General features: G+C 39.7%; 1 protein-coding gene across 1 annotated transcript in view; it reads right to left on the bottom strand.

The window, feature by feature from the left end:
- The window catches only part of RELN (reelin), a 285,095-nt gene that overhangs the window by 105,904 nt on the left and 165,075 nt on the right, over positions 1-14,116 (bottom strand). Inside the window, exons 11-15 of the mRNA XM_066550860.1 lie at positions 12,682-12,827; positions 8,545-8,696; positions 6,220-6,332; positions 4,404-4,612; positions 451-579 (exon numbers count right to left, since the gene is read on the bottom strand). Coding sequence (XP_066406957.1) covers positions 451-579; positions 4,404-4,612; positions 6,220-6,332; positions 8,545-8,696; positions 12,682-12,827 — 749 coding nt within the window. The remainder of the gene's footprint in view (positions 1-450; positions 580-4,403; positions 4,613-6,219; positions 6,333-8,544; positions 8,697-12,681; positions 12,828-14,116) is intronic.

Genomic DNA, 14,116 nt, shown 5'->3' with positions numbered 1-14,116 from the left:
ATGGAGAATGTGCTTCACTGTAAACCAGTACTGGGATTCCACATGAGTAAATGTGTCTGAGGATTTGAAAATAAATAAATAAATAAATAAATAAATTTATTTTCAAATAAAGGATTTGAAAATAAATTTTTCTGACCAAGAAGAAAACTTTTGTGGCTTTGACAAGGTAAAAGTTTTCTTCTTATCAACATGCTGTCCTCAAGTGTTTTTTTTTTTTTTTGTAATTTCTCTTTAGGATTAAAAAATTATTATTATACCACAGAAGCAGCCCAATACATTTGAGCTTTCATGACTGGGTAGCCAGGGAGCTCAGAACACTCCTTCCTTGCTGTCCCCAGGCAGTCAAAAATGAATGACGACCCAGAGTTGTGTGCTTTGCTGCTTTCTCCTGCCCCTCCAGTTCCCATCTGTAGTGCTGTGTATTTTGCAGTTTGCAGAGAGCTCTCTCACCCGCTGTAGTTTTCGGAGGCGTAGATGGTGCTGTGGGGCAGGTGGGGCCCTGCACAAATCTCAGGCAAACACTCCATGTGCAGCAGTGACCACGAGCGACCGTGGTTGGTTGAGAACTCCAAGCTGACACTGGTAACACATTGAAGAAAAAAAAGGAGAAAGACATCGTGAGGGTACCTGGCATAGATCTCAATGTAGAAGTATCAACATTGAGAAATCACCAAATCTGCTATTTCTAATAATTGATGAAGAAACAAGAAATAATTTTGAGCAGAATTTGAAGACAAAAAATCCTGCAAATGCAAACGTGAGACAAAGTTTCATGAGTGTTTGTCACAGACATGTTTTATGAAAAATCCTTTCCTTAGGATTTTTTCTCCTGAGAAGCTGAGAGGCCTCAGGAACAAAAAGTAAACAATTATTATCTGCTGCTGTGGAATGCAACAGGTGCATCTTTGACTGGTCCATGTTTGTTGGGGAAGATAAAACAAAAAAGCCTTATAAATATGATTGTCTGCCAAAAGATTTTGAGAATATAGAAACTATAAGCGAGATTGAAATGAAAGCAAGCTTTGAGATCCCTTAGTTACTGAACGACAGGAAAACAGTGGTGTGGCTGACTGAAGGTAATCCCCTTTTGATGAAAAAAGACCCTCTGCTTGCAGGCAGGTCCAAGGGTCCGAGCAGACCCTGCCAGCTTGGCAGAAGGGGTCCAAAGAGTAGTTTTTAGGGTTTAAAATGTAGCACAGTATGGTAATGTAAGGATTCTTATAGGCTGTATGGAAATGCTGTAGGATTTGTATCTTGTACTAGATTGGTTAAGTGAGAATCAGAATATTCAACACAGAAGATGATTTATTGTATTGTAACAGGAACTTCACCCTCTTACCTCTTGTCTCTTAGCTCTTACTCTCTTAGCTCTTACCTCTTGTCTCTTAGTTCTTGCCTTTTAGGCTCTTACCCTCTCATCCTCTCTGCCCCTCTCTTCTCTCGGGCCTGCTCCGAGCTGCAGCTGGCAGCTCCCAGCAGGGCCCTACACCCAGGCCCTTTGCAATAAACCTCAAGTTCCACGACCTGGCTTCAGAGATCTCTCATCTCCGTCCGTCCTGACCGTGCTACCCCCATCAATCCTACAATGTTGGTTATTTCTAATTAATGGCCAATCACAGTCCAGCTGTCTCGGACTCTCAGAGAGACACAGAATTTTATTATCATTCCATTTCAATTCCTTTCCTTGCAAGCCTTCTGATGAAATCCTTTATTCTATTCTTTTAATATAGTTTTAGAATAGTTTTAATATTATATATGTAATAAAATAATAAATTAGCCTTCTGAAATATGGAGTCAGATCCTCCTCTCTTCTCACGTCCTGAGACCCCTGTGAACACCACCACAAGTGTTTAAAACCCCAAAGGTTTTTAGAATGAGGATTGCCTGAACACAGAGTTCTTGTTGGGCCACTATCTAGCCAGTGTTTTTATGCTGCTGCTGTTAAAACAACTGCATTACTTTCGTATTTCATATTGAAATAACTTCAGATATGAGGAGAAACCTTGAATTAATCAGAGCTAGACAGCATCGTGTGAGCACAGGACACCTATAACTGCCAGCTGCTAACTATAACATCTGCAAAAGGTGGCAAAAGATCACTAGCTGTTCATGCATTGGCTCTTTCCTGGGTTAAAAAACCCCAAATTGTTTACAACCTATAAAGAAATCCTTAGATGCCCTACACTCTAAAGACCTTGAAAAACTTATAGAGAAAGTTGACTTACTACAGATTTAGTATTTTACTGAATTGTTCTTGTAATTTCCTCCATATAATTGGCTCATAATATTCTGTTTTATTTTAAGTAATGGAACATTATAGAAGTCATAATTCATCTCCTCAATATTAAATTATTGGATTCTGAATTTTTACTTTTATGATAATTTGCTGACAATATACTTTATTTAAATGTACCATCACTGTGATATTGTGTCTATTAAACCAGCTTATGGAGGTTTTGACTAATTTATTATTATTTCAGGTTTAGCTGTTGAGATACCTTAGCGGGTCATATTTACTTCTTATATCCAGCATGAGTCTCTCACATTTGCAGTAATGAAAGCATTATGAATAATGCTGCAGACTGGGAGATGTGAAATGCTGCAGCATTTGGGAAATACAAATAGGAAAAATGGTGACCTAATGCTTCTTTGGTTTTGAAGAAGCTCACTTCTCATTCAGAAATGGAAGGAAGAATATTAATCTTTCAAAATATATACTGATCTCCATCAGAAAACAGATTGAGACAGAGATTTTATATAACATGTTTACTGGCCAGGAGTGTTTATAAGCAAAGTTTTCACTTTTCATGTAGGAAAATGCTGCTGCCTTCTCTTCCTATCAAATATAAGTGAAGTGCCTTGATTTTTGCTTCCCCTTGAATTCTGCTACCCTGTCAGTGTTAATGCAACTCTTTCCAGTGGGAAGTAGATGCCATGGGACACAGATAAAAGCTCTCATAGTCTCTTACTTTAAACTCTCAAGTCTGCAAAATATAAAGTAACTTAATCCTCATAAAATATCAAGATAAATATTCTCACATGTATATAATGGAAGAGGAACAGTGGGCGGTTTGGTTTTGGGTTCTCCGTTTGAAGAAGCAGATTAAGAATTTTGAGAACAGAATAAAGGATGGGCAAGATGTCCATGGCTTTGAGCAGCAAGCTGGGATGGGCTGAGGATCAGGCTTGCTCAGCCTGGTGGGGAGGGGTGAGCTACAGCATCCTGTGGTGGTGCAGAGGGCACTCACAAGGAAACCAGAGTCAAACTCTCCTCAGTAGTGTCAGGAACATTACAAAGGACAATAATCATAAAGACATGGTTTCATAGTTTTGTATTGTACATTAGGAAACACTTTTCCCTTGAGCAGGTGAGGTAGCACAGTGTCCATCCATGAAGACTTTTCAAGTCATGGATAGGCAGAGCCATGTCTGACCAGCCCAGTAACAATCCATCCTGCAGCAGCAGGTTTCACCAGATAACCTGTATAGGTCCCTTCTAACCAACATTTCTATGATTCTATAAAACATGGAGCCTAAAATGACTCCCTTCTTTCCCTTTCCCCATGGGAAAATTCACACTGAATGTCCAGAAGAAGTAAAGCCAGAAAAAGTGTTCTGTGATCAGCCTAGCTCCTCACACTGATGGTCATTTAGATGAGGGTAATTTATCCCCAGTCTTTCTAGAATTAGATGTGCTTGTGGCATCAGTAATCTCAGAGAGGCCAGCAGGGCAGGTTTCTGCTGCCGCCTTTAATGTTTTCCTCCTTACACAGTATTAAGAAGTAAATCTCATACCCATTAGAAACTGAAGCAAAAGTATGTGACCCTGGTTTTTTAAGATTTTCTAAACCTTCTGATGTTGACATTCTTGTAGTGAACTTTCTCACACATTTTCTGTAAATAACTCATTGTTTTGCATTCCTTTATGGAAGAGGAGAGAGTTGATAGACTGTCGGTTTGACCAGTGTCACTGGAGAGGTGTCACTGGAGAGGTGTCACTGTCACCCTCCAATCCGCTGTCACTTTTGGAAAACTATAAATGTTGGAGTCAGAAAGTAAACTTCCCTTTTTTCCTTCACCTTGAGAACGGTGGTGTGCTTGTGTTCTTTCATGTCCTATAGTGACAAAAGTCAATCTGAAATCATGAGCATATTTCAGAATAATGGGCAAAGAAAAGCAAGTTTTGACCTTGAAAGCTATTAAATGACTCTTTATTGCATGTCAGATACATAAATCTGGGCCTGTAAAGATCAGGAGAAACATTAGCTTTTGAGCAGCTTATATTTGCCTTTATCAATGGGATCCCTTCTTCTGAAAAAAGATTTACAAATCCTTATATAGCTTTTATAGACCAAAATATACTAGAAAGATGATGGCCAAAAGAATGATCTCTCCAGTTTTACCTGTTACCAGGTTGGTAAGTTCCACACCCCAAATTGATGGAGAACTGGATCATGTGAGTCACTGAGGAAGGGAGCACTGGAAGGACATGGAAATAATCCACAGCCCAGACATTCCTGTTGTGGCCTTGGTGACTCTTTTGCTTCAGGCAAAATTTGGTTGCAGGAGTCTGCAGGTCCGGACTAATGACAACAGAAACCAAAGATGGCACCTTCAAAAGAAATTTTAAAAGGCTTAAGTAAGTTAAAAAGGTCACAATGTACCATTTAAAATAAAAAAAAACCAAAACAATTCTAATTGTGCTGAACCAAACTTGCTGTTCTCTCTCCTTGATTCATTTTGTCAACTTTTTTAGACACTTTTTTCCACACACGCTCCCAAATAAAATCTTTTACTATTATGTGGATAGGTATTAGCACCCTGGGTACCAGTGATGCTTATCAGCTCAGAGGGATGGGATGGTTTGGTTGTAAAGGCACAGAAGAAAAGACTGCACCTTCTGTGTTCTGAGAAGGGCAAGTTTCTGCTGTCACTTTCAGCTGGGAAGGGAAGGTGATGTTTGTCCTGGAGCCTTACAGCTCACAGGAGCTACGGCAGGGTGGTGAATGTCTGCTCTGGATACATACGTGAGAATGGTGGAACAGCAGGAGTTCACAGGCATAAGTGGGGAGGATGTTATGCTGCTGAAATAAATGAAAGCACTGCCTCACAAAGCTTAGCCTTTGTCCTAAAGCAATGTAATTAGGACTTTATTATGTCAAAAGAGGATGTCAGCTTTAAAACTGCTTGTTTTAAAAAACCTTCACAATGAATTCCATGTAATTTCAGATCCTATCTCTCCCCAAGTTCCCTAATTAATATTTTATTATTTTACAATTACAGTTTCCTTAGTTTTACAAAAGTTCTGCCCTGTCTTTCACACAGAAGCAGGCGAGGAGGGAAGCCATGCACAATGAAACAATGCAAGTGACTCAACCAAATTCAGGCCAAACACTATTGTAAACATTTGGTTTCTAAGTGCTAAAGTTACAGACAAAATTCACACAGATCTGTGCTTGAAATCAGCAGCATCTTTACCATCACACTTCCCTCAGACTATGTAACCACTCTGCATTTCGATACCTAGCTCATCTATGTGCACTTGTATGAAATACCAAATTTTGCCTGTTTTACAGCAGCAGAATAAGGAGACCTCAGGGCCAGATTATTCAGGGCAGACATGGTCTAAGTGCTTCCTTGCCCTAGACAGGAAGGATCCTGGGGGCAAGTTCAAGGTCTTTACTGTCCTGCTGAGGGTGGTGGATGTGGTTGGAAGGCAGCTGCACTTTGGACAGAGGAGATGCTGCCTGTGCATTCTGCCAGCAGCTGCCTCCCATGGCTGAGTCTGTGCCCTCACCACTGCAGACCCTCTTCCAGCCCCTGATCCCACCAGCAATGACCCTCTCAGGACCCTGCTCCTCAGCATCACACTGTGTCTAGAATGAGCTTGAGTGGAAACAGGAGTACTCTTTAGTGAGGAGATGTTGTCACTGAAGTTTTCAGCTAATAACTGACAATTTTTACCCATTGCTTTCCTGCCTGTTTCCCCAGCCCCAGGCAACCCTGCACAGTCCTGCCTGGGGCTGGAGTGACCACCAGTAACTGCAGAGCTGTGCTGCAAAAGTGCCCAACTGCTCCCAGGCCTGCGCATGATTTATGTGTTTGGGAAGGCCACGTTTGAGTGTCCCTGTGGAATTCACCACACAATATTCCTGTGATGGCTTGAAAAGAGAATGATCTGTCCATTGCCATCCACCTGCTTTGTTTAAGACAATTTACCTTGTAAGCAGCATAGGTCAGGGTATCGAGAGGTATGTGTTCCCTCCTTCCCTCAATCTTGGCATACAGTATGACATCATTTTCATGGGATTCTCCAGAATCACAAGTTCCCCCTGTACAGCACATATTTGAGTGAGAAAAAAATTAATTGAAGCCCTTGTTATTGGAAAGTGGAATCATATATGCAGCCTTAATTATGAAAATAATTACAGTCAGATGCTATTTAACTTGGGATCTGAAACAAAAGAACACCATCCCTAAGGACTCAGTGTATAGGAACTGTTTGATCAGATGCACCATGGCAGAGATCAAGGGGGCTGACGATTACGAAAACCTCAATACCTCTTTTAATCAGCTTATCAAAACAATTTAAATAGAAAATGCTGTGCCTCAAGCAATACCTCTATCTGTGTGCTCTAAATCCTATTTACATAGAAATGCTCTGCTGTTGAGTTCTCATCAGTAAACTGCTATTTACTGCTCACACTTCATGCAGTCACAAATGTAGGTACATAACAGCATCTTAAATACTTCTCAGCTGATAGTTTGGCAGCTGAGAACTTCTTCTAAGTAGGAAGTGAGAAAGACTGCTGTGTACCTCATTTGTTGTGCTGCTTCTTCTACTGTCTACACCATATTCTAATAGGGATGGCTGGATGGATGGAATCTATTGTACCACAAAAAACATGTGTGGTATGCTTGCCCAGCTGGAACAGGGCAGCATTTGAAATATCTTCCTATCAGTAGAACCCAAAATACTCACTAAGCTTCTGTGAAAGAGCAGATGTATTGGCAAATATGAACATGATGTTCTGCATTATAGTTACAAGATGAACATCATCACACAACTTTGGTATTGTGGAAAAGAAGATTTTAAAACAAAGTTTCTGTATTTGAAACAGGAATTGTTAATTAATTATTTCCCTGTGTAGTATGGTTACTCCAGGTATTAAAAAAATCCCAAAATAGAAATAAAAATAGAATGAGGAAGCTTCTGTGAAAAGACTGCAGAGTAGAAAGATATTGCACATATTGGAACACTTTCTCTGCTTTTTTTTTTTTTTTTTTTTGCTACAGCCAGCCAGTTCTTGTAATAAACTAGGAGAAGCAGTACAGAGAACTGGGTAACATCTCTAACATGTTTCATACTGTAATAAAGAATATCCATTTGTCCTTTCAAATATTCTCCTTGCCTGAATGTTCAAACAATTATTTATTTAATTAAAAAATACACAGAGAATACATTTTTCAAACAATATCCTGCTATCCTTTGTGTCTGCATCTGCTGACAACTTCTCCCCTAAGTTCAGAAGGTTGACAAAATTTCTTTCCTGTTTCTCTTGCAGGTGTTGTAATGCTTGGAAGAAATGAGAAAAAGCATCCTCATTTTCCTGTGCTTTATCCATAATTCATGTAACACAGAGGAGATGTGCAACAATTTAGGAAAACAACATGAGGTCTTCCCCTCATTAAATAAAGTGTGTTTTTTTCTTGTTGATACAGAAGGTTGCTTGTGAAGGTCACAGGTTTATTCTCTGCTTCCTCCTTTATTATTCTATTATTCTCTTTTAAGCAAAAATCCTCACATTCTCTAAACATGGTGTTGAGAGAATAACCTCATGGAACTTCCTTTATGTGCAAAATAAAAGCTCTGGAAAAATACTGTGAGCATTAGCTACCATGTTCATGGGGATTCTGCTCTGTTGCAACATCAAACTAGTGCAGTTGCACTGACAACAGCAGCAGGGAGGGGAAGTGACAGGACAGGCTGGCTCTTGGCTGCTTTCTGAGCCCTGGTAAATGACTGATGTTGAATTTTGCCCCAGCAAGGAAGGTCCACAGATGATGCTAACACCACAGCAGTGCTTTTAATGAGGGATGCCACATGTAGAACACATCTCCTCCAAGATCATAGCACACTCTGTGTGAATCTCACCCTGGGCCAACATATTAACAGATTTAGGACTTTAGGAATGAAGTAAGAGCTTTTGAGATGAAACTATTCCATGGGTTCATCAGGGAAGGCTGCCCCACCTCTATGCTACTCCCATCTCATCTTCATGTGCAGCTCTCTGGACTCTGATTCATTAGCACCAGGGTCTACATGGACATGACCACTGGAGGATATGAGAGGTACCTGTAAAACCTCTAAAGATGACAAAGATATGACCATCTCTTCTTAGTATGGATTAAGGGGCACTGAGTGAAATTAGTGTATCCAAGACAAGATGCTTCTCCACATGAGATTTGTTCAGCTGTGGAGCACTGCATAATGCAAATCTCACGTGCTTCACATCTTGTACTACATTAGTAACTTGTACTCACCCATACTGAAATAAAATCTCAAGTTCCCATAACCTGTGGTGTCCATGTATGGAGTACATATTTTTCTTTCTCCATCTCTGAGAAATACCATAGCTGAGCCAGATTCCAGGGTTCCACACTCAGTACCAATGACAGCTCCAAAGATGTCCCACCTGCAGAGGCCAACAATAGGTGGAGAAGCTGCAGCAGCAGACTACTGATAAACTAAAGTAAAATATGCCATAGGGTTCATTGGTACTTCTGAAATTAGCTGTTTCTACTCTTAACAGAGGACAAAAAACCACAGTGATTCAAATGTGATCCCTATGCCATTACTTACGTATTCAACGTTAGCTTTTAAACTCAGTTGACTCAACTAAGGCAAAGTTAATATAAATATTTAAAAGAATTTGGCAGAAATGCATGAATTAAAAAAAAAAATGAGGCTTTTAATGAATGCTGCTACCAAATATGTAGTGTTGTATTGTTCTACCATCTTCATTTTTTTTTCTGGTGCTAAAATGTTTTAAAAATAAATGCATTCTGATTAATTTTGCATAATAAAAGATTTATAGATCAATGAAACTTGAAAAGGCACATGTCCACCATATCTGCTATACAAATATTAAATATGTAGGTAATAGCTGAAAATGCTCTCTTTTCATCTTTTTGAGCATTTAGGGTAACAGTTTTTAACTGACACATGAACAGAGTATGAAAAAAGACTGCTGTGTTTCTAATATGTGATGATATGATCTTTCTCAGTTTTTCTGTACAGCATTTTATCTTATTTTTATTCAGTGATAATTAAAAGAGCTGTTGCAGAATTTTCCAATTAACTATTTTACATTGAGAATACATTTTCATCATGAAAGTGATGGTTACTTCAAAACTTGATCAAAATGTTTTGAAATACTAGAAAGTGTTGAAATCTTGTGCATTATTTTGGTCTGATACATTATTATTATTCATGTTGAAGTCTTAATTCATAATTAAGTATTTAAGAATTATAAGGATGATAAAACAATGAAATTATTTAGAATCACTAAATCCTAATAATCCAAACATTTAACTATCCAGCATAATTCAGGAGGAATGAGAAAACATGGAAGTTCAGAAACCTTTGTGGGAGGCAAAGTCTTTTCCTGTCTCCTTCCACCAGAAACAATCTCTAGCAGGTATGTGCCATATCACAATTTCAAAAACTGTCATTACAAGAACTAAACAGTCTATTTATTAGTTTAACCATTCCAATGATTTCAAAATGCATTTCTGGGATCCTCTTAAAAGCTGCCAGTTTCCCCATGGACCTAAGCTGTGACAGACTGGTGACATGCCTGTTTGGAAATCCTGCTTTAAACCTGTCAGTCATTTACACAGGAATTAGTGAGCTTAGCATCACTGAAAAGCTTTATGATATAAATATAAATATTTTAATGGAAGCACAGTTTAATCTAACCCTAATTCTATTGTGCAGATTTTTTAAAGCTAATGTGCAATATAATGTGCAATATAAAACCACAATTTTGAAAATGGGTCTCCCGGGCTGAAGGCAAGTACAAAATTAAACAGTTGTGCCTACTTCAACTTACACAAAAAAAATCTCACAATGCTCCATTGATCTTTTGTATGCTCTATTTAGCTCAATTAAAACACTCTGTAGTGACCCACAAAACAGCCTGGGGTCATGAATGATGCAGATCATGGATGTTTCCAGGGATGTTTCCTTTTAGGCAGCATCAGAAATGAAAACCAGAGAATTCTACATACATTTTTTTAGAAAAAGGCACTTAAATGGGAGTAATCAACCCACTGCCAGTAAAGAAAATGGAGCAGGATCCTGGGTGATGGCATGATTTAACATTTATATTTGAACTAATTTATCCTTCACATAACTCTTGGAATTCTTCTTTATAATACAGGTGATTTATGGACCTAAAGTAGACCAACTAAACATGAAGGTCCAAAGCAGAGTGTGCCTGCTAGGTAGCCTGATGTGGGGATCTGCCCACTTTTAGGATCAGGCTCTAACTCACACAAGTAAAGAGAAGCAGAACAACAGTGGAAATATGTGTGGTACTTACAACAGCAAGCCCTACCCACATAACCTCCTCCTTTAGGTGGTACATGCAAAAAATACCAACCAACTGCTTATTAAAAACAGTGATGATTCCCTCTGCCATCATCTCCAAGAGCATTTGGTGCAGAGGAAAGTGGTGGTGACCCCTATACCTGAGCTTCCTTTTGCTCTCCCTTATGAGGGATGCTTTTGCCTTCCCCTTGAGAGCTGGCAGGCTCCAGCTGACGTGACAAAGCAGTGCCTGAGAACTTCCTGCAGGCTCTCTCTCAGGTACACAGTGTTCTGTGACTGATTACAGTAAAACTGTATTTCGTATCTAGTTTAAATAGCATTTAATAGCATATTTCTCTAAGAAGTGATTAAGGAAACTCACATGTATTTGCATTTATGTACAGCTCCCAACACAAATTCCAGAGAAATGTTGAAAAGAGGAACAGTAGTGGTGGCAATTTTATATGATTAGGATGTAATCATCACCCAAGTTCGGTGTTTCTTTACAGCAGCATGCAATTTAAATCTCCATTCTTATAGAACAATAGAAAGAAGGAAGTTTCTAATATAGAGTAAAATTTCCAAAGAAAAAAATAGGAAAAGGATTATGAGGCCTTGGGCTGGCAGAGTGGGAGCAGATCAGGACCTGGCTGCTGGGACACAGAATGACAGAATTGAAGGAGGGCTGCACCCTCCCTTGCCACCTGCAGCTGGAACCAGGCACCCTGTGACAGGAAAAGTGACATTTTCCCAATCCAGAAGGAACTGTATATTTGCTAACCCAGACTGCAAGTTGCCCAACTTATCTTAAATAAACACCCAGTTGTGTAGAGAAGCTCTACAGACAGGGCAGATGTTCACAGTCAGCACTCCCATCCTGTTTCTTTCAGGATGGAAAAAAAAGGGAGAGCACATCTCAGAGGTATCCTACATGGTCATGTAGAACACAACACACACAAGCTCATTTTCTTCCCTTTGTTTGAAGAAGCACCTGCTGCCATTGGCTGATTATTTGAACTGGGACAGACTCCATGGTGAATATTTTTTCTGTAAACCCCAAATATATGTATGTGTCCACAGGACATATTAGCATGTATTTCTTAAAAGGTGCTCTACACTTTCAGCACAGCATAGGCAGCATTTGAATCAGTTGCTAATGATCTGAAGTACTTTGTAGGTTAAAATCAACATTCAGTGGAGACCCATAAATTAGCAGTGTATGTTTCTCACTGCCCTGGGGTTACAGCCACTAATGATTTTTATTATTTTTTAATAAAAAAGAATCAAGACCCTACTGAGGTTATTTTCTTTTGTCAGAATTTATACAATGAGGTTTATAAAATGAAGCTTCTTTATATCAGGACACATTTTTTAAAGCTCACTCATGTTTTGGTAAAAGTAGTAATATTGCTCTCCTAGACATTTTTGTTTATTTTCTGTGTCCTTGCAGCAGTCGCTGCTGGATATGGCTTTACAGGGACTCTTTGAATCACAAAGTATATATTCAAAATAGAAATAGTAAATTATCAGCCAGACCCTGAGCTCTTGCCCAGCAGGTATGGCTGTGCTCTTGGTGATGCCAGATGAGAAGGGACTGCTGCTTCAGCTTTCCTGCCTCCACCTTCTCCTCTTCCTCCTCCAGCACCTACAGGCATCTGCATAAGCAGGAGCTCTCTCTCAGTAAAGTGAGGCTCACAGCAGTAATCCAGAGGAGATGAATTTCTCAAGGAATTTGATATCACATGGACATGAGCTTGTTAACAACACTCTGGTGTGAATTAACAAAACAGATCACCATAATGTGTTTCATTAGAATGGCTACATTACTCACAAACACCATTTTTTTCACTAAAAACGGTGATGACAGGATGGTCCAGAGACAAACTGTTCCTCCTGGACTTCTTGGACTTGTTTCTTCCTAAAATCTGCAACCATGTGCTATTTACAGTAGTGCTATTTATCCTAGTCCAAATCTTCCCTGACTACACAGCAAAGATAAAATGCAATTCCCTGTTTGTCCTGTTTCCTCATCCCTGGAGTGAAGCTGCTGGCCAATGCAGGGCCCTGCTCTGGTTGGGGACACTCACCCTTTGGGCTGGCTCTCAAACTCCTCTGCCCACTGCTCCTGGGCATCCTCCATGGAGAGGTCCACGTCGCGGGTGGTGGCGAAGTTGAACTCGCTGCCCTCGGTCCCGTGGAAGTAGATGGAGTTGCCATCGGACTGGCAGCTGTGCTGTGGGCAGAAGGAGCACATGGCAGCTGAGGTTATGCTGGGTTTGTGCAGTGTTCACACATTGTCAGATCTCAGCATGACTGTACTTTATCTAAGGACTCATTGATGCCTGAAACTAAATAAAAACCAGATGGTTATCTTGGGCCTTCCTTGTCCTGCCCCAGCAATTATTGTGTCCTAATCTTGTACCTGCTTCCCTATGAACCCACCACAGACCATAGTAAAGCTGTGTTTGCATTGAGAAGTCATGTACTACATCTATGGGTGTTTATTTTTGTTTTAAAGCATCTTCCTTACGTCTGGCCCACATACAACTCCGTCTGCAAATAACTTCAGTAGTATATCAAATATTGCTACAGAGATTTTGTAGGCGTAAGAGTTTTGTGCTGTGAAACATGTCAGATCTCTGGGTTTGAATTTTTGCCAAAAGTGGTATTTGTGTGTAAAATTGCTATGCACTGCCATATAGTAAACTTTGGGCCCCAAGTGTATGGCTGAAAAGGCTGTATTTGCTGTATTTAGCAAAAAATGTTATTGCATAACAAATAGCTCTAGAGGCAACAAGCTCTTGTGATAGAGCAATCCCAGGGGTGCTGAGGCTGCTCCCAAACCCAGTGTCTGCTTTTCCTACTGCATTTCTGAACATACTGCCTCAGCAATATCAAAGGTGCCCCGTGTATCCCCCAACATGCCATGGCCACTAGAACTCTCCAGGAGTGTTGGCCTGGAAGGAGCTGCCTGGAGGTGCACGGGGGTTATAGTATAGATTTTCTTCTTTCTCCCATCCTACTTTTTTTGCCTTCTTGTGTGTCTGGTAAAATGGCAGTCTGCCAAATTTGTGAGGCAGAAACAGGTAGTAGAATTTTCTAAAGAAGATCTAACTTGTCTTAATGCAAATGGATCACTTTGCAGTTTTTTGAATTCTTCATATTACAAAACGTACTGATAAAATGAATAATTCTCTCAAAGACTTCTTTTATTCATGTGTATGTGTGTGTGTGTGTGTGTGTGTGTGAGATCTTGCTCCTTAAAACTGGAAGCTGAATTAAAGAACTATTAATTAGAATAATTCTGCATTCTTACAACATCTCAGTATTTTAAAAAGAGATACAATAATGCCAAATTGCATTGACCTTTTCAGTATTGTCTATGCAGTGCCCTCTTGTCTCTGAACCCCTTCATAATGTGCCAAGGGAAAATATGACAATCACGGCTTCTGTACTTAAAAAGGTCATGGGAGCATCACATAAGGGAATAATTAGATTTTTAACAACGAGAAAGGTGGGGCA

The sequence above is a fragment of the Molothrus aeneus genome, chromosome 5 (genome assembly GCF_037042795.1).
Source record: "Molothrus aeneus isolate 106 chromosome 5, BPBGC_Maene_1.0, whole genome shotgun sequence".
Classification (NCBI taxonomy): Eukaryota; Metazoa; Chordata; class Aves; order Passeriformes; family Icteridae; genus Molothrus; species Molothrus aeneus.
The sequence above is the reverse complement of the archived record's forward strand: the minus strand, read 5'-3'. Positions and strand labels throughout refer to the sequence as shown.